General features: G+C 43.5%; 2 protein-coding genes across 5 annotated transcripts in view; one reads left to right on the top strand and one right to left on the bottom strand.

The window, feature by feature from the left end:
- Positions 1–584: 584 nt before the first annotated feature.
- pcare.L (photoreceptor cilium actin regulator L homeolog) lies at positions 585–10,533 on the bottom strand. Its single transcript, XM_018262686.2, has 2 exons — positions 6,421–10,533; positions 585–964 (listed from the first exon to the last, which is right to left on the bottom strand). The coding sequence occupies exons 1-2, from the start codon at positions 10,191–10,193 to the stop codon at positions 850–852; spliced, it is 3,888 nt and encodes a 1,295-aa protein (XP_018118175.1). The 5' UTR covers positions 10,194–10,533; the 3' UTR covers positions 585–849.
- Positions 10,534–11,810: 1,277 nt separating this feature from the next.
- Positions 11,811–20,287, top strand: part of clip4.L (CAP-Gly domain containing linker protein family member 4 L homeolog) — a 42,649-nt gene continuing 34,172 nt past the window's right edge. For 2 of the 4 annotated variants that reach the window (XM_018262685.2, XM_018262683.2), the window contains exons 1-2: positions 11,811–11,958; positions 18,282–18,437. In XM_018262685.2, coding sequence (XP_018118174.1) covers positions 18,299–18,437 — 139 coding nt within the window. In that variant the 5' untranslated portion in view covers positions 11,811–11,958; positions 18,282–18,298. Of the gene's footprint in view, positions 11,959–16,749; positions 16,882–18,139; positions 18,164–18,281; positions 18,438–20,287 lie in introns of those variants that run through there. The other 2 variants (XM_018262684.2, XM_041562585.1) reach the window with 2 other exon arrangements.

The following is a 20,287-nucleotide window of genomic DNA, read 5'->3' as shown; positions in this document are numbered from 1 at the left end:
GTCATTCAATCATTCATTTAACCCCTGGTTGCCAGGGTGGCATATAACCAGGCCCGGATCTGTGGCAAGGCCACAAAGGTTCGGGCATAGGGCATCATAATTTTAGGGGCGGCATGCCGACAAGAAAAGTCTTGTGCATGCCTATGTACCCATATAAAGGGGAGGCTGAAGTGGGAAATGGGGGCAACATGAGGTCTCGGCCTAGGGGCGCCCTATGTATAAATTCGGCCATGCATATAACAACAGCAGGCTTTAAATTGTCAGGAGGGTGTATCTCCCCTTTAATGCTACAGAGTTAATTTAGCTCATTTAGATTCTCTTGTGACTAAGATTGAAGTATTAAAGTAATTATTTCATCAGGAAAAGTTTAAGGGTAATTTTTCTTTCCCCAAAGGCACTGGTGATGAGCGCTGGTACCTGGTGCTCCCGATGCAAAGCCTCATTTACTAACATACATGTGCTCTCAATTCAGTGCTGTAGCTGAGACTCCTGTCCCATGACACCAGGCTGTGACACTGGAAGGGCCACTTACCTTTATCTGAGCACCTGACCATCCTATAGGTTTTACAGTTTCTAGAGCCCAAGCAATGGTCACCCAATTCAAAGCCACATAGCTCATCTATATTCTGTCGGCCCCCAATCAAACACTTTTTCAGGGAATCCTGTTTGACACTGGGAGCAACATACTCCATGAACTTCTGGCACCAGTAATTAGATAGTAAATAAAATATGAAGTAAAGAGTATAAGGAACAGCGTATAAAGTGCATAACACAAATGAGTAGTGCACATTCATGTCTGTATGGGGAAGGCAAGTCTCTTCCATCCATTTTTTGCCATTTTTGGTGAAGTCACTCCGGCTGGAACCCTTGTCCCACAATACACAGATCTGGGTCCGAGGCTCTGAGGTCAGCCAGGCTCTGCCCAGCCCATGGCTCACTCTCCCTCCGAGTGGGCACCTCACAGCTGAAACAAGAAAAGAGGATTAATGAAGACGATAATGAGAAGCAACTGTACTGTGCTAAGAGGAGGGGCTGATCCTATTATTAGCTGAATACCAGGACAGACCTAATCCCCTTGCTGCAGCCTTTATGCAACTAAAGAAAATATGTTCCTCTGGTGTAAACACCAATTCTACTGATCCTTCCATCCTAAAGGGGAATTTCCCTTGAGCGTTAACTTTAGTATTTGTAGTTAATAGCATAGGAATACACCCTGCAACTGGTTCCTTTTGTAATTAAATTACTTTTATTTTTGCAGTAAATGGTTATGATTTCAGGCTGCAGGGTTTCAGTATACCATGATTAGTGACAGTGGGGAAAGATGGTGACAGTATGGCAAGGTCACCGTAGTTGGGGGGAAATAGCAATAGTAGGGTAAAATGGTGACAGCAGTACAATATGGAGACAGTAGTACAGAATGGAGAAAGTAGGGCAAGATGGAGACAGAAGGGCAAGATGAAGACAGAAGACAAGATGGAGACAGTAGGGCAAGATGGAGACAGAAGGGCAAGATGGAGACAGTAGGGCAATATAGAGACAAGAGGAGATGCCGGAGACAGTGAGACAAGATTGAGACAGTAGGGCAAGATGCAGATAGTAGGACAAGATGGAGACAGTAGGACAAGATGATGACAGTAGGACAAGCTGGAGACAGAAGGGCAACATGGAGACAGTTGGGAAAGATGTAGACAGTAGGACAAGATGGAGACAGAAGGGCAAGATGGAGACAGTAGGGCAATATAGAGACAAGAGGAGATGCCAGAGACAGTAGGACACGATGGAGACAGTAGGGCAAGATGGGGACAGTAGGACAAGATGGAGACAGTAGGACACGATGGAGACAGTAGGGCAAGATGATGACAGTAGGACAAGATGGAGACAGAAGGGCAAGATGGAGACAGTAGGGCAAGATAATGACAGAAGGGCAAGATGATGACAGAAGGAGAAGATGAAGACTGAAGGGCAAGATGGAGACAGTAGGGAAAGATAATGACAGTAGGACAAGATGGAGACCGAAGGGCTAGATGGAGACAGTATGGCAATATAGAGACAGGAGGAGATGCCGGAGACAGTAGGACAAGATGGAGACAGTAGGACAAGATGGAGACAGTAGAGCAAGATGGAGACAGTAGGACAAAATGATGACAGTAGGACAAGCTGGAGACAGAAGGGCAAGATGGAGACAGTAAGGAAAGATGGAGACAGTAGGACAAGATGGAGACAGAAGGGCAAGATGGAGACAGTAGGGCAATATAGAGACAAGAGGAGATGCCAGAGACAGTAGGACACGATGGAGACAGTAGGGCAAGATGGAGACAGTAGGACAAAATGGAGACAGTAGAGCAAGATGGAGACAGTAGGGCAAGATGATGACAGTAGGACAAGATGAAGACAGTAGGGTAAGATGGAGACAGTAGGGCAAGATAATGACAGAAGGGCAAGATGAAGACTGAAGGGCAAGATGAAGACTGAAGGGCAAGATGGAGACAGTAGGGAAAGATAATGACAGTAGGACAAGATGGAGACAGAAGGGCAAGATGGAGACAGTATGGCAATATAGAGACAGGAGGAGATGCCGGAGACAGTAGGACAAGATGGAGACAGTAGGACAAGATGGAGACAGTAGGGCAAGATGGAGACAGTAGGAAAAGATGGAGACAGTAGAGCAAGATGGAGACAGTAGGGCAAGATGATGACAGAAGGGCAAGATGATGACAGTAGGACAAGATGAAGACTGAAGGGCAAGATGGAGACAGTAGGGCAAGATAATGACAGTAGGACAAGATGGAGACAGAAGAGCAAGATGGAGACAGTATGGCAATATAGAGACAGGAGGAGATGCCGGAGACAGTAGGACAAGATGGAGACAGTAGGGCAATATAGAGACAGAAGGAGATGCCAGAGACAGTAGGACAAGATGGAGACAGTAGGAAAACATAGAGACAGGAGGAGATGCCGAAGACAGTAGGACAAGACGATGGCTGTAGGACTAGTTAGTAATGTTAGGAAAACATGATGACTTTTTGGCAAGACAGTGACAGTAGGGCAGGATGAACACTGTAGGGTAAAGCTGGAGACTGAAGGGGAAGGTGACAGTGTAGTAAGACATTAACTTTCAAAATATTAACTACATCAGAATGATCAAATATTACTGCTGAATAGTTCAAGCTGGTTACAGGAAAACCTGAATTATATTTATATTATTAAATATTATAATGTTCTAATTCTCTGTTTCTGAGTTATATGTCAGCTAAAATATTTTTCAGGGCCCAAAGCACTAGCTGGCCATGGTGGGCATCAGCGGGGGGGAGTAGGAACTATACAGTCACAGGATGAATCAGTAAATGTTCATATGAGTAGAGAATATGATATAATATATAATAAATTAGAGCATTATGGTGTTGTAGAACTAGAGAAAGTAGACAGTCAGAGCATTGAGGATAGAGAAAGAGGATAGAGAGGTAACCAGCAAAGAAGAGACAGTACCAAGTAAGAACATTAGAATGTTCACAGGGATAGGGAAAGTAACCAATAAGTAAGTGACAGCACTTAGTCAGAGCATTATGATGTTATAGGGATAGAGAAAGTAGTCAGTCAGAGCATTAGAATGTTCATAGGGATAGAGAAAGTAGTCAGTCAGAGCATTAGAATGTTCATAGGGATAGAGAAAGTAGTCAGTCAGAGCATTAGAATGTTCATAGGGATAGAGAAAGTAACCAGTAAGAGACAGCACCCAGTAAGAGCATTATGATGTTACAGGTCTAGAAAAAGTAGCCAGCAAGAGACAGTGCCCAGTCCATTAGAGCAGTGTTGTCCAACTCATGTGGTACCGAGGGTCAGAATTTTTCTGACCTATGTGGTGGTGGCCGATAATGGAAGCCAGTGTTGACCACTCCCTCTTGTTGAACCACACCCACTTTAAACCACGCCCACGTTACCACAAAAACTTTTAAGACCATTTCCACATTAATGGTGGTAGCACAAATGGTTGGTCCTCATACTTCCCAACTGTCTCGTTTTCTGTCCTGATTTTGACAACTCAGCCCACGGTCCCCAGGATTATTACTGAAATGTCCCAAGTTTCTCTTTGATCTCCTGCCCTGATGCCAGAAAAAGATACGTTTCTAAAACTTTAATTGAAAGAGGCTGTTTTGGCAGAGAGCCCAGAATACTCTGCACCTGAACTGAGATACATTAACTATAACTATTCAAAATAAGGAAAGATACAATTGTAACTATTTAAGATAAGCAGTTTTCTTGAAAGAAACTAAAACTAGTAGCTTAAAGGGTATTCACCTCATTAGCAAAACTGTAATAACACACAAAACATGACCCTAAAACCCCTAGAAATGTTTTCAGACTTTCCATAGCCTGCCAAATTTTGTAAATTGGACATGGTATTTAATGGGTGTGGCTACAAAATGGGTGTGGTCAAAACATTTCGCCAAGCTGTGTGCAGCAGATGCAGTGTTCACTGCAGGGATATCACTCATATGTGAAAAAGTTGATGTAATATTATCCAAATGCCTCCTCCTCCCCTGTGGATGACACAGCAACCCCCCCCCCCAGCAAATAATTAAACACCTTAGGGGGGCCCAACAACAATTTCAAAATGCTAATAAACCCCCAGAACAAACCATATCAGGCTCACATGTGACAGGCAGAGTATGGCAATCACACAGAGCATAGGGCAGGCAGAGTATGGCACACACAGGGAGCATAGGACAGGCAGAGTATGGCATACACAAGGAGCATAGGACATGTAGACTCTGGCACACACAAGAAGCATAGGGCAGGCAGAGTATGGCACACACAGGGACCATAGGGCAGACAGAGTATGGCACACACAGGGAGCATAGGACAGGCAGAGTATGGCATACACAAGGAGCATAGGACATGTAGACTCTGGCACACACAAGAAGCATAGGGCAGGCAGAGTATGGCACACACAGGGACCATAGGGCATGCAGATTATGGCACACACACGGAGCATAGGTCAGACAGAGTATGGCACACACGGGGAGCATAGGTCAGGCAGAGTATGGCATACACACGGAGCATAGGTCAGACAGAGTATGGCACACACACGGAGCATAGGACAAGCAGACAGACAGGGAAACCTATCAGGACCACTCTAAGATGTACTACATACAGTGACACAGTGCTAGTACCCCAGGTGAACAATGTGGGCAGCTTCAGTCTAGGTCTCAGGTGTAAACAGTACAGGGCTTTAGGGGTGTGAACAAGAGAAGTGTTACTTGTGTGAACAATGCAGGTGATTACAGTCTGAATTTGAGGAGTAAACAATGCATGGGCCAGTTAATCACAGTACTTTTTAAAGTTTACACAAGGTAATCAGTCACATCACGCAGACTTTCATGTGGGGGACAACACAAGGGGGGTCATGGACCACATGCAGCCCGCGGGCCACCAGTTGGACAGCACTGCTTAAGAGCATTATAATCAGAATTACACTGGGCCCATGGGACACCTGGAAAAAAAACAGGTGGGCCCTGGCCTTAGTGAGCCCCACCAGCCCAGACTAGCTCCCTGCATGAAGCCTTTTCTGCAGCTGCCAACCTCCTTCACTGGCCTTAGGGGGTTTGCGTCTGAGGCAGGAGGCCTGGGGTGTGTGGCCCCAGGCCCCCTAGTCCTATGCTTATTAGAATTTTCATAGGGATAGAGAAAGCAGTCAATCAGAGACTTAGAATGGTCACAGTCACAGCATTATATGATGTTATTGGGATAGAGAAAGTAGTATAAAAATAGGGGTGTGGAAGCACTCTAAAGGCTAAGTAATAGTATATTTAAGTATAAAGGAAGTGCTAGTTTTAATGCACATTCCCTGATAGAGAAAGTAGCCAGTAATAGTATTAGAATGTTCATAGGGACAGAAAAAGTAGCCAATCAGAGTTTTAGAATGTTAATAGGGATTCAGAAATTAGCAAATCAGAGCATTAGAATGATAATAGGGAAAGCAGCCAGTCAGAGCATTAGAAAGTCCATAGGGACAGAGAAAGTAGCCAGTCAGAGCTTTAGAATGTTACTAGGGATACAGAAATTAGCCAATCAGAGCATTAGAATGTTAATAGGGAAAACAGCCAGTCAGAGCATTAGAATGTTAATCGGGAAAACAGCCAGTCAGAGCATTAGAATGTTCATGGGGATTGAAAAACCAGCCAACCAGACCATTAGAATGTTTAAGGGAAGGAAGGCAAAGTAGCTAATCAGAGCATTAGCATTTTCATTAGGGTAAAAAAGAAATAGAATATGCACAATACAGATAATAGTAAAAACAGTGTGGTTGATGTACACGACCCATACAACAGACAAACTGGCACAGTTATGAAACAGAAAACTGCCCAATTTTAGACTGCATTATAGTGCAATAGCTTATCCTACAAAATATAAATGACTTACCCTATTTGCTGAAGACTGGGTTCGCTGACTGCAGATGCAGAGATTGACACCGGAAGACGAAGTTGTACTCGTGGCCTCCGATCAGAGTAACTCCTCCGTACAAAAGGCTGAGGGTTGGCAGCACTCATTGCAATTCGTCTGTGTTGGTCTTCATTTGGGCGACTGGAAAAGCTGTGTCTCAGATGAGGGGTAGTCCCATTGCTTTGGGGGGGAGTTTCTTTAGTAGAAAAGGTTGGTGGGGTGGTTGGTTTGGTTTCAAACAAGGAGTTAGATGATGGGCAAAATATTGACTGGGCATTGCCAATCCATTTTGAGGAAAGTTGTAGATCATCAGAGCCCCGCCGTGCACCCTTGTATGAAAATGATGGTGACATTGGTGGAGAAGGTGTACAGTATATGGGTGGACTTGGATCTCGACAACTGCTTGGTGGACTTGGTAGGCTACTCTGATTTGGTGGACTTGGTTGTCTTTGCCCTTGAGGTGGGCTTGATAGTTTCCTTTGACAGGGAGGACTAGGGAGCTTCCTCTGATTAAGTAGACTTGTTGAGTTTTGGTGGGATGGAGAATTAGAAAGCTTCCTTTGAACCACAGGGCTTGGTGACTTTTGATGGGGCGGTGGACTTGGGAGCTTCCGCTGAAAACCAAGACTGTGTGACTTTTGATGGGGTGGTGGGCTAGGGAGTTTCCTTTGAGCACTGGGACTGGGTGACTTCTGTTGGGATGTTGGACTAGGCAGCTTCCTTTGCACTGGAGGGCTTGGTATTTTTGGAGTGCTTGTATGGCTTGCATTTCTAGTCACAGGTGGAGAGCTTTTTTGTGTATGGAATTGAGTTTTAAACAACGTCGTGTTTACTGGTAGATTGGTTAACCTTTTTTCAGTTGGCGGAGAAGGAACCGTAGCTCTAGTTGGTGAAACTCTTCTGATACCTGCTGGAATCTTTTCACTCTTCCTCTGTGAAGCAGGAGAATATTGTTTCTGTTTAAATGTTGGGGGCACATCAGCACATGCCTGTGTCATCTCTCCATCATTGTCTGACTTCACCACCTCTCCAGGATTCTGCAGTGGAATTATTTTGCATGACTGTTTGTACAAATGAGCCGCCTGCTCCATTTCATGTCTTTTCAGCGTTTCAGCGTTGATCTCCCTGCCACCTGCTAGTTGTAGTCCAGATTCCAAAGAGAATTTCCTAGTTGGTTCCTGAGTCTTTATAGACATATAGGACACAGTGGAATTTTTACTCGGTAGCAGGTCCTTCACATTTATTGACGTTTTCATCTTTTGAGAGGCAGAAGGTTTTTTTTCTGTGCAGGTTGCTTGTTTGCCACTTGCCAGTATACTTTGTGAAGTCTTGAGTTCTGTGGCTGTATGTTCTTCAGATTGGAGAACACTGAAAGAATCATCCATAAGTATCTCAAGAGGAGGGGGAGGAAAGCTCTCTAAATCTTCAGCCCCTTCCTCATTTACGTTGGTTCTGTCTTCACATGCAGCAGACGGAAAATTAGTAACAGAATGAGATGTATATAGGCAGGTGCTTGGTGTGATTGATGTCCAATCCCTTACTGGTAGACTTTGGTCTAATGGTTGTAATGCCTGGAATACAGGAATAGTAGGAGGGAGGACTGGAACACCAAACTTTCTAACACATCTCAGTGGTCCCAAAGATTTGACACTTGTGATGTGTGTTGATTCATCTGCTGGACTAAAAGTTTCAATAAGTTTCCGAACAGACTGTCGTGGGGAAATACTTTTACCTTCTGACTTTGGTCCAGTCAATGGGATATTTGTATTGGTTGCTGAATGTAGTTGCAATATAGATGCTGATGTCAAGCTATTTTTGGTGTCTTTTGCTATGCTCTTATCAGATCTTTTAAAGGAGACTCTCTCCTGACTAGGCAAAATATTAAAACTTTTGTCAAGACAAGCCTTGAGTTTGCTGCTAGAATTCACGTTTGCTGTTGATACATTTTCATTATGGAGTGATTTTCCATTCATATTCTGCTGTCTTCCTTTTTTGGCACTGCCATCAGATGTATACATGAGTTCTAGCTTTCTGCCCAGTTCTTTTTGTGTCCTCTGAAGTTCTACAAGAGTTGGATCCTCTGCCTGGCTTCTGAGTGATTCTGCAGATCGAGATCTTTTCTGTTTAGAAGTTCTCCGGTTATTTCCATCTGCAGTACTAGGCCTCTTTGAGGCCAACGTGGCATCTTCTTCTCTATTCCACACATGACTTCTTGATTTCTTAGGGACAAACTTAATTTTCTCGCTGATAGCCTCTTTCATTTTTAGTGACATTTCATTAGAAGGATTCTCCAGCCATTTGGAGGGGTTTTTGTAGCCCCCGGTTCCTGCAGGAGATGATAGAGGCCTTTGAGATAATGTTGCCTGACTCAACATACTTTTGTTGTCTAAACCATCATTATAACTGTCATCACTGTCACTGGTCTCATCTGAGTCTTGGTTATTGATGCTGCCTTGCTCAAGGGTGGTACTGGAATCCAATGAATTCAAGGAGAGGCTGTCTGCAAAACTGGATTGTTGATAAACTCTTGGTCGGTTTGGTTTGGCAGATGGTGAGGAATGTATATTTTCATTTATGTTCATTCTAGTTTCAGATGTTTCCTTATACTTTATGTCCATAGAAGGTTTTGCAACTTTGCTGATGAGCTCTTCTTCACCCTTTATTAAACTTTCTTGCCCTACTGAATCACACCTACGTTCCTTAATGGACTCAGTATCACCTCCAATGCCACTGTCTTCAGAATATAGAGCCATATCATGTGAATTTGATTGAGGACACTCAAATGCTGAGCTTTCCAACAGTCTGATGGTCCTCATCAGCCGTTCATCAGACTGCTGTTTCACTTTCAGTTTTTCCTGTAAGTTGGCGGTGGCTGATTGCAGGTAACTACAAGTTTCCTTCAAGGCATTTGAGGTCAGACATGAGACTGTGCTGTTTAACTCCTGCATTTTATTAACTGTGTATAGTAGTAACTGCTGCAACAAGTCAGGATGTTCTGAAGTATCTCCTTTAACAGCAGGCCAGACTAAGTTTCCCCCTACCTCTTTTAACATTTTCTCCCCATCTTCTGCAAGTTCTTCCATGCATGTGTTGATCTCGTCAAACCTAAGAGCCATGAAGGTGATCATCTGCTGCATGATCAGTTGGGTTTCTGTGGCTTGGTTTGCCATGCAGATGATGGCTTCATACTTTGACAGATTAGGATTCAGGTAACTATAGGCATGCTCATGGGCTTTGACAAGCAACTCTGGAAAATCCACTTTCTTCTCTGCCTCAGGGAAAGCTATTTCCTGATCCCTTGTTTTTGTGCTGCGACACTTCAGAGACCTCTGTCTTTTGGACTTCTTACTCCTTCTTGGGTTGTGCTCCCCATTGCCCAGTTCTGGTTCTGATCCTGTTGAACTCTGCTTTCTTATGCTTCCTCTTTCAGGAAGATCCTTTTGTTTACTTAAATGGACCATGGCCTCATCTGCAATGTCACGTGCTCTATCCTTCCTGTCACCCTCGGGTACAGATAAACTGCTCTCAGCTGCTTTTTGGGACAAGACCCAATGTTTATCCTCTAGCCCATTTTCCAGAGTCATTATCCCAGAGCTCAGTTCACAGATAGCTCTTTGTGCTCCCAACAAAGGGATAGTAAGTCCATCATTTTCATGGCCAGCAGGAATAGCCTCTTTATTTTTCTTTAACGGTTTGGCTGCGTTTTTTGCAATGCTCTGAATGATCCCACTGTGAGAAGGTGAGCAACCCATCGCCCTCGACTTAAACTACAAGCTGCTTAGCAAGCAAAAGACTAGTCCTTACCATTTGGCTGCATTGTGTCACTGAATATCTGAAAATGCTGCTCTTTCTTGGCCATATCCACTCTTTGCTCCATCTTTAAAAACTCAGACTGCTCCTGTAGACATAAAATTCCTCAAAGAAAGCAGGTTCCATGGGATGCAGAGCAGTGCGGCAGCTTCCGACAGAATAGATAGAGGCTTCCAAGTGTTTCTCTCTCTCCTTCATTAACAGATGCTCAGCTCAAATAGGATTTAAAGCTTACTGGTTTAACCATGCTTTATCTGGTGAGCAGCAGGATTTTAGATGAGAAAGCAAACTGACACATACTTCAGCATCTATCATAACCCTTGTTGCTAGGGAAAATACATGCACCCTTGGCTGTCCAAAATTAGTGTATTATGAATTGGCTTCTTTCTAAAAACAGTTTATATGCATTTTATTACAGAAAGAAGATTGTGACCATAGACTAATGTACCAGGACATTCCTTATCTTCCTATTTGTATTAATTTACATACGGTTAGGGGTTCCCATGTTGTTTTCCTTAGACACCTCATGGGTGACTGGACCAGTAAGATACCATATTCTAGGTGGGAATAATGATTGCTAATTAACATTCCAGAGAGGGATAAGGGAAGGATTCTGCGTGCAGAACAAAACAAGCTGCAGCACAGCCAGGGATGACGCCTCGTTCACAATAACTTTTCCAAGTAATGACAATTAAACTACAACATTTCAGTTCACGTCCTCGGGGAACATTGGCATGGGACTTGGTACACCTGTGTGCCCCCCTGCCTGCTTCAGAAACACGTGTGACTGATGTAGACTGTGATATATAGGGAAATTGCTATGTTTCGCAATGTATTTTGTGCTGATTTAGTTTTCTGGCCTAGAGAATAAGCTGCTACCTGGTTGCTAAGGGCTTACCTACCCTGACAACTAGGAAGTGTTGTAAATGACAGACTGGAAGGTAAATAGGCGTGGGGTCTGCCCTGTTATTTAGGCTTAGGTCCCCATATGTTTCCAGACTACAACTCCCAGCATGCATTTACTCTTGACTATATGTTGAGGAATGCTGGGAAATGTAGGGTTACCATGTGTTAAAGTGAGAGGGGCTGTACACGTCTCATTATTTCATTATATATATATATATATATATATATATATATATATATATATATATATATATATATATATATATATATACATACATACATATAACAATGTATAATCAGAGGGTTTGCAATAGAAAGCCTCATGGAAGATCCCAAGCTCCAGAAAATAGAGCTGTTCTGAACAAATCTTTCCCTCAGTTATCTGTGGCATGCTGGGAGCTGTAGTCGTCTCTATAATACTAAAAGCTAGTCCTCCTCAGGGGCACCCACCAGAGAAACTGTCGGATCAGGGCTGTACCACTGGAGACAGGAGGGGGGTATTAATGCTACAAGACAGTGTACGACTCCTGAGTAATATGTTGTTGTTAAGGTGAAGTCCCGGAATGTGACCTAAGTAAGTAGGAATGAGGGTCAGAGTGATTATGACAGAAAATGAGAGGAGATAATGGGATAACTCCCCCCCCCATTACCCCACAGTGAGAAAAGCCACAGAGCGGGCAGAAGGTTCTGACAGGCACGTCTCCGCCCCCTCAGTGACGAGTAGGGGGCGGAGTCGCAGAGTCTCCTCGGTTCTATGTAACCTGCTGGATGGGATCCGGCTCCGTGCTGCTGCCACACAAGGTAACTCCCGGCTGTGCGAAATTCTATGTCCCTGTCCGGTGCTGTCACTCCCATGGGGCACCACGGGGAATCACTGGCAGTCACTGTCATACACATGTACTGGGGACGATATGGGGAGTCAGTGTCACACGCAGCAGGGGGAATAAGGGGTTACTGGCAGGTACTGGCATTTAGTCACATAGGGGAAACTGACAGCTACTGGGGGTCAGTCTCACTCACTGTCAGCTGAGTTCCCTGCACATTCATTGTATTATCATTGTATTGCTCTGGCTGCTTTCCCCCCCACACTGTATCTCTGCTTCCCATTCTGCTGGGGCCCCAGTCTGAAGGTCAGTTAAGGGGAGATTTGGGGTGAGTGCTTATTTGTGCCCTGGGTACCCCTGGAACTATAGCAGGGTGACTGTTACCCCAATGTTTCTATATATCTGTAACCTTGTTATCAGCTAAGGGGGCCCAGTCTGAAGGCCAGTTAAGGGGAGATTTGGGGTGAGTGCTTATTTGTGCCCTGGGTACCCCTGGAACTATAGCAGGGTGACTGTTACCCCAATGTTTCTATATATCTGTAACCTTGTTATGAGCTAAGGGGGCCCAGCCTGAAGGCCAGTTAAGGGGAGATGTGGGGTGAGTGCTTATTTGTGCCCTGGGTACCCCTGGAACTATAGCAGGGTGACTGTTACCCCAATGTTTCTATATATCTGTAATATTGTTATGAGCTAAGGGGCCCAGCCTGAAGGCCAGTTAGGGGAATATTTGGGGTGAGTGCTTATTTGTGCCCTGGGTACCCCTGGAACTATAGCAGGGTGACTGTTACCCCAATGTTTCTATATATCTGTAATATTGTTATGAGCTAAGGGGCCCAGCCTGAAGGCCAGTTAGGGGAATATTTGGGGTGAGTGCTTATTTGTGCCCTGGGTACCCCTGGAACTATAGCAGGGTGACTGTTACCCCAATGTTTCTATATATCTGTAATATTGTTATGAGCTAAGGGGCCCAGCCTGAAGGCCAGTTAGGGGAATATTTGGGGTGAATGCTTATTTGTGCCCTGGGTACCCCTGGAACTATAGCAGGGTGACTGTTACCCCAATGTTTCTATATATCTGTAACCTTGTTGAAAGGGGTGGTTCACCATTTAACTTTTAGTATGTTATAGAATGTCCAGCTAAAAGCAACCTTTCAATTGGTCTCCATTCATTTTTTTTTAAAGTTTTTTTTAAATTATTTGCATTTTTCTTCTGACTTCTCCTGCTATGACTGGATTCAGAGTGGCCCACACTCTATTACCCCTTTAACTGATGAGGGTAAAATAGAATTACCGTAAGCTATACTGTGCATGACAGCTGACAGGGGTAAAATGAGGTATTAGATATTAATCGTTGAACAGTGGTATAATAAATCCAAAGATGGGGTCTCCAGATAGTAAATGGTCACTCACAACATGAAGGAAGCGGCCACTCTGAGCCCTCACCACAGGGAGCAGACATCCCGAAATTTCTTTGGAGCAGGCACTCAATAAAGGCTTCCACCAGGCGGTTAAATCAAAGTGAAATAGTTTATTGTGTCCACAGCCTTACGCGTTTTTTAGTCATAGCCTATAGTTTGTAACATGGAACGCGTAAGGCTGTGGACATACTATTTCACTTTGATTCAACTGCCTGGTGGAAGCCTTTATTGAGTGCCTGCTCCAAATAAGTTTCTATTAGATTTTAAACTTCTTAGATACGCACTTGCTCTGTGCTGCCTGGTGCTGAGTGGAACAGCCATCCTTTGTACAACCCATAATGCCAGTATTCTATACTCACGTAAATAAGACTTTTTAAGTGGAGCCTAACGGTAACAGAGCATTAAAATAGATCTGGAAAGTTACTACTTGCCCTTTGGTCAGTTACATTCCACTCTCGCTTTCTGATCACTTGGTCACTAGCAGGGTCTGGTTGCCTGAATATTTGGGAGACACATTTAGTAGCTTTCTGTTGCCCGTGGAAGGGATTTTTTTACTCTGTCATATGTATTTTTTTTTCCCTTAGACAGTATATATAACTTATTGTGTGCCCAGAACATTCCTTCTTTGTATATTTGTATTTATACATATGAATGGTAATAAGCAATGATTTCTAGTGATGCAGACAAGGGTACATAAGGGTTAGCAGGGCATATGTAATTAAGAGCTTCCTAACTGGCACAGCACAACCCAATTGGCATAGTTATAAGAAAATCTTGGACTCTTCATTTAGGGTGGGCACAAGAATTAAACATATGGTCTGTGGGTTCCATCACTGTCTCTTTACTGAGACCTCAGGACGGTTGTGCAGTGAGTACAAGTTAGACAATTCTTTGTTGTTGCTTTGTTGGCTGCAGCTGTAACAGGCCCTATTACTTGAGTGAATAATCCCATCCCTTCACACACTGATCTTATTGTGCATCGCCCTCCTGTTATCTGACGAGAGCTCCATGCAGAGCCATTGGCTGCCCCGTGCCCCTTCTTGTTGGGATGTTAATATTTGGGTTCCAATGTTGGCTGCAACAATCCTAAGGATCAGCTACATGTTCCCCTGTGGTATTTGTGCTTCACCCGGCACATTCTGTTCAATAGTATGAATTTATTGTTTTCTATATGATATATAATCTGAAATGCTTTAATCATCTGAATTCCTGTAAACTCAAAGGTGTGTCTATAATTATCTCCAATATCTCCCACCCTCCCTGTAATTATCGGATATTGCATGAATATTAAAGGGCTGGTTCACCTTTTAGTGAACTTTTAGTTTTATAGAGAGGCCAATTCTAAGCAATTTTATAATCGTTTTTTTAATTATTTGCCTTCTTCTGACTTTCCAGCTTTCACTGACCCCATCTAAAAAAAAAAAAAATGCTCTGTAAGGCTACAAATGCATACCTCCATACTGTCCTGTTTTTCCTGGGACAGTCCCGGGTTTTTTACTGAAATGTCCCGACTTACTCTTTGATCTAATGCACTGAACAGCCAGAAAAAGATAAAAAGTTTCTAACTTAATTGGCTTTTGGCAGAGAGCCCAGAATAGATACTTTTGTAACAATTTAAGATACAGGTCTCTTGGGGAAACTGTGATTTGCAGCTTAAAGGGCAAGTCACCTTCATTAGCAAAACTGTAATAACACATAAAAAACCACAGAAATGTGTTCAAACTTACATAACCTGCCAAATTTTGTAAAATGGACATAGTAATTAGGGGGTGTGGCCGCAAAAACGGTCATGGCCAAAACATTTTCGCCGCGGCAAATCTTTTTGTCCCTCTTTCTATAGCCAAAATTTTGGAAGGTATGCAAATGTATTTGTTATCACTTCATTTTATTAGTCATCTTTCTATTCAGGCCTCTCCTCTTCATATTCCAGTCTCTGATTACATCCAATGCATGGCTGTTAGGGTAGTTTGGACCCTAGCAACCAGATTGCTGAAATTGCAAATTGGAGAGTATTGCAAATGTATTGTTATTGCTACATTTTATTACTCATCTTTCTATTCAGGCCTCTCATCTTCATATTCCAGACTCTTATTACAACTAGGGATGCACCGAATCCAGGATTCGGTTCAGGATTCTGCCTTTTTCAGCAGGATTTGGCCGAATCCTTTTGCCAGGCCGAACCGAACCTTAATCTGCATATGCAAATTAAGGGCGGGGAGGGAAATCACGTGACTTTTTGTCACAAAACAAGGAAGTAAAAAAATGTTTTCCCCTTCCCACCCTAATTTGCATATGCAAATTCGGATTCGGTATTCGGCCGAATCTTTCGAGAACGATTCGGGGGTTCAGCCGAATCCAAAATAGTGGATTTGGTGCATCCCTAATTACAACCAATGCATGGTTGTTAGGGTAGTTTGGACCCTAGCAACCAGATTGCTGAAATTGCAAGATGGAGAGCTGCTGAATAAAAAGCTAAATAACTCAAAAGCCACAGATAATAAAAAATGAAAACCATTTGCAAATTGTCTTTGAATATCCCTCTCTACATCATACTAAAAGTTATTTTAAAGGCGAACAATCACTTAAGTTTTCAGTGGTTTTAAATTGATATGCAGTGTCTGTCCCTTCCAGTTTTTTGGTTCCGACTCTTGGAACATTTGCCTCTAGGTCTGTTAATCAGATTATGCTGTGTTGTTTCAGGAGGCAGAACCAGCAGTGAAAGGAATATAAACAGCTAGGTGGATATTGCTTTCGATAGCAATTACATTAATGTATATTGGAAAGTTACTTAGCATTACAGTGCATTGCGAGGCCACCTTCATTTCCCTGGCCCGGCAGCAAGCAAAGATTAGCCCAGTGGCCAAATGCAGCTCTGCTATTGGTCAGTTTGTTGCATGCAGCTAATCTGTGCTTTCCTAAGGCGCTGATTTAATGCCAAGGTCTTTACATAATTGTGTTTTCTAGACATGGAAAGCAGGTGCCACAGCCCATAACCTCCTGGGGGCTAAAAGTACTTGAAGGTGGGCATGTTTCATGAATGTTAGGAATGCAAGTAATGGCTGCCTGTTATCAGGGGTTTTCCAAAAGCGTTTATAAATATGAAGATGTAAATAATAAATGTTATAGCCAGTACCTTCATTTGCAGCACAAAAGCACTGAGGTCCCTGTTCTGAAGAGCTTATATTCTAGGTAGGCAAAGGCAGACAAAAGTGCTGGAGAAAGAAGGGCTGATCACAATTACTTGTGTCGTAATGGGTGGAGAGGTTGTGGCTCTGAGGTTGGGTTTCAGGTTGGGAATTGAGGACAGGTGGAGGCAGATTTTGCCACAGGTATAAAGGAGGGGAACTTCAGGGGTGAGGAGCAGGAGAAGGGCTAAGGTGTGGGTGGTGTAGGGAGGAGACAAATCTGACAGGAGCAAAGGAGCTGAACTGGATCATTTGGAAAGCACTGAGATGTCAGGAGCTGCACATGAGGCCATGGAGGGTAAGAATAACACAGATCAGGGGCGGCTACACTACTTTGCTTTAGGGCTATTCAAACAACTCCCGGCACTCCTGACAGCCTTCAGCAAGATGGGCACTATAGTTTAACCATGGGATTGAATCACACCAATGTTATTCTCTAGCAACCAAGAATTCTTACAAATATATAATGTGTTCATTCTTGTCTCTGCTTCCCTCTTGAATATTAGGGTGACTTCCCTTTTAGAGGGAAGGACATATCAGTAAAGTCAGACTGTATAATCAGGACAGTGTATTCTCAGAATGAAGGTGGCAATCCAATGTATGTAATTAGTGGTAAACGATGGTGACATTGTTTTGTTTTCTTATTAAGCAGATCTCTTCCTGCTCAGGGCTTGTTATTTAGTTATTAAATATGATTTCCAATTATGTGCATGATCGTACACCCCCTCATGATATATAATCATATTATAGGCTGCAGGGCTGGTACTGGGGCTATAACACTTTTATACACATAACATTTATTAAAATACTGCTGTATGGCTTTGTGCATAGTGCACTACTGGGGGAACAGGGCAAATCATTTATAATGGGACTAAAGGTGGCCATACACTGAGAGATCCGCTCGTTTGGCGATGTTGCCAAACGAGCAGATCTCTCCCCGATATGCACACCTTGAGGTGGGCAATATTGGGCTGATCCGATCGTGGGCCCTAGGGCCCAACGATCGGATCCTAGCGAATAGCAATGGGCGGTCGGATCGCGGGACCGCATCAACGAATAGATGCGGCTGCGATCTGACGGGATTTTTTTTCCCATCCGATCGAGATCTGGCCGACTTTCGGCCAGATCTCGATCGGTGAAGCCCGTCGGGGGGGCCCCATACACGGGCCAATAAGCTGCCAACATGGTCTGTCGGCAGCTTTTATTGGCCCGTGTATGGCCACCTTAAGTCTGTAAACCTCAAGTCCACCAGATATATGCCTGTCCTAATGTTGGCTCTGTATCTGGCAGAACCAGAGATAAAATGATATTGCTGTAGGTATGATTCTTACTAGAATATATTCTTGCAGCTTTAAGTGTTTGGGGACCCCCAGGTAAGGGGCCCAAATGAGAATGTTTAAAAGGAGTTACATGCTCTTTAGCATTTCTAGGGCAGAGACTTGGCTACACTCTATAACAACTGAGCTGTAATATGTGTGTGACATATAAATCAGCTCAGTTATTGGGCAGTCAGAACAGGCAACATAAGTTCAGCACAGAAAGCTGAGCGGAGTGGAACAGCCGGTGATGGAGGGGAACAGGTGCCTCTTGCTTGTCGTTGGGATTCTAATTTACACTTTCTCTAAAGCAATGAAGCCTTAACTGGTTTGGGGTTTGCTTTCACCCCCTCATCGCCATGTTTTCTTGCTTCCCGCTCAGGTGGAGCCCCCTAGAAGATGACAATTGAGGATTTGGGAACCGATCACCTTGGAAAAGCTTCTCTTCCTATCGTTAGAAATTACCGGGCTTATTACGTGGGTTGCAAGAGGCCGGTGACCTTTTCTATCTCTGCTGCGCCAATGCCTTCCGACTGCGGTGAGTGGAGAGACTGGTGCAAAGAAAAGCAATAGTTACGCTTGCACACTTGCCCTTTCCTTTTAGAACTAGTATATGAGAAGAGGCGGACACATGGGGCCACATTTTAACCTTGCTGCAAAATAGTGGCCAACTTAATGGGGTAGTTCAACTAAACACTAACTTTTAGTACTCTAAGGGCTCTTACACATGGGAGGTTTTCTTTGCGCTCCCCTGTGTTGCGATTTCTTCTTTTCTGTACTCACACAGACGGATGTTAGTGCCAAACACAGGTGGGACGCAGCATGTTGCATTTCACCTGCGTTCGGCACATACATGCGTCTGTGTGAGTACAGCCCCCTTCACAATAATTGAGTGCGTCTAGTCCTGCGCTCCCCTGCGGCTGAACGGAAGAAAGTGCAACGCAGGGGAGCGCAGGGAAAACCGCCCATGTGTATGGCAGCTAGCACACGGGCAGATTTGGGAAGATTTAATCGCCTGGCGACTAATCGCCTCTTCTGCGGGGCGACAAACTCCCCGAGCTGCCTTCCACCTGCTATAATGAGAAAATGCCAGCGTCAATGCACTCGCGACGCTTCGATTTCGCAAACGGAAGTGCCGCAAGTGTATTGGCGCCGGAGTTTACTCATTATAGCAGGTTACAATAGGTAGCAAAAAGCCGCCTCTTTTAATTTTAAGAGTCGAATTTCTGTTTTTTAACCCAGAAATTTGGCTCTGCTAGTGCAGAGAGCGCTATATCACTCATTGCCCCCCCCTTTGACCCACTCCGATTCTGACATTTTAATTGCGGATCTGGAGTGGGGCGGCATAGTGGCTGCTGCCTCGGGTTGTAACAGCCCCTGGCTGAATAGTTGCATAGTAGATAAAACTGAAAAATTACCTACATCCATCATGTTTCTTTTCTGCTATTCACACATGCCTAATGTCTAGTTGATTTACAAAAAGAAAACTACTCATTCCAAAGCTGTCTCCAGTTTGCCTTGGAGGGATTTCTTTTCTGCCCCCCTCCTTCCCCCCCAGCAAATCCTATGTTTTCTCTCCAGAGAACACTGTTCAGCCTGTGCCACAGAGACCTACATATACATGTTACTAAGTGGATTTCTCTCATTGGATAAGGTTTGGTTTAACCCTGACGACATTATAAAGCTCTAATGCTGGCTGCAGATTGGTTTAGGGCTGAGAAATTAATGTTGTTATTAACTACAGGTTGGCTTTAGCTCTTGGCAAAGTATAATGATCTGATTGGCAACAGGTTGATTTAACTTTGCAAAATGTTTTAAAGGGGCAGTACACCATGACTTTAACTTTTAGTTGCCCAGATGTTTGGGTTAAATCCCCCAATAAAGCTTCAGATGTATGCACATCCCCCTGTGGAAGAAGTGACAAAAAAAAACAACAACTCAAGTGTAGTATTCCGCTTATGTTGCAGCAGTGTCAGCATTGTAGCCACATCCACTTGTAAGACTACCCTCCTTTAAAGTAAAGTGCTCCCATTTTCAGTAATGTGCAGCCTTTCATTACACAGTGGCTGAAGCATTATATAGAAAATCTGGGAAGCATTGCACACTCAATTTAGAAAAATTAAATCATATATTTATATATATATATATATATATATATATATATATATATATATATATATATATATAAAGGCCTTTTTTTTTTGTTTTGATGTTTTTTTATTTGAGCCCCTGGGGAAGACCAATATGGTCGAAACGGGTTGGGCTCTCTTTTAATTTTTGTAATTTTTGTAGATTTTTTGTTTTTCCTTTTTTTCAGTAATAATTATATGATTTAATTTTTCTAAATGTGCGATTTGAATCCTTTTGGATTAGCACCTCGTATTATAT

This window comes from Xenopus laevis, chromosome 5L, assembly GCF_017654675.1.
Source record: "Xenopus laevis strain J_2021 chromosome 5L, Xenopus_laevis_v10.1, whole genome shotgun sequence".
NCBI classification, from domain to species: Eukaryota; Metazoa; Chordata; class Amphibia; order Anura; family Pipidae; genus Xenopus; species Xenopus laevis.
This window is presented reverse-complemented; position numbering and strand designations above follow the sequence as displayed.

What these genes read in the sequence shown, in the direction of transcription:
- pcare.L (XM_018262686.2), bottom strand. Translation starts at nt 10,193, where the DNA reads ATGGGTTGCTCACCTTCTCACAGTGGGATCATTCAGAGCATTGCAAAA. An exon ending in CCCAGTCTTCAGCAAATAGG is followed by an intron (nt 965 to 6,420) that starts GTAAGTCATTTA and finishes TTCTTGTTTCAG; the next exon opens with CTGTGAGGTGCCCACTCGGA.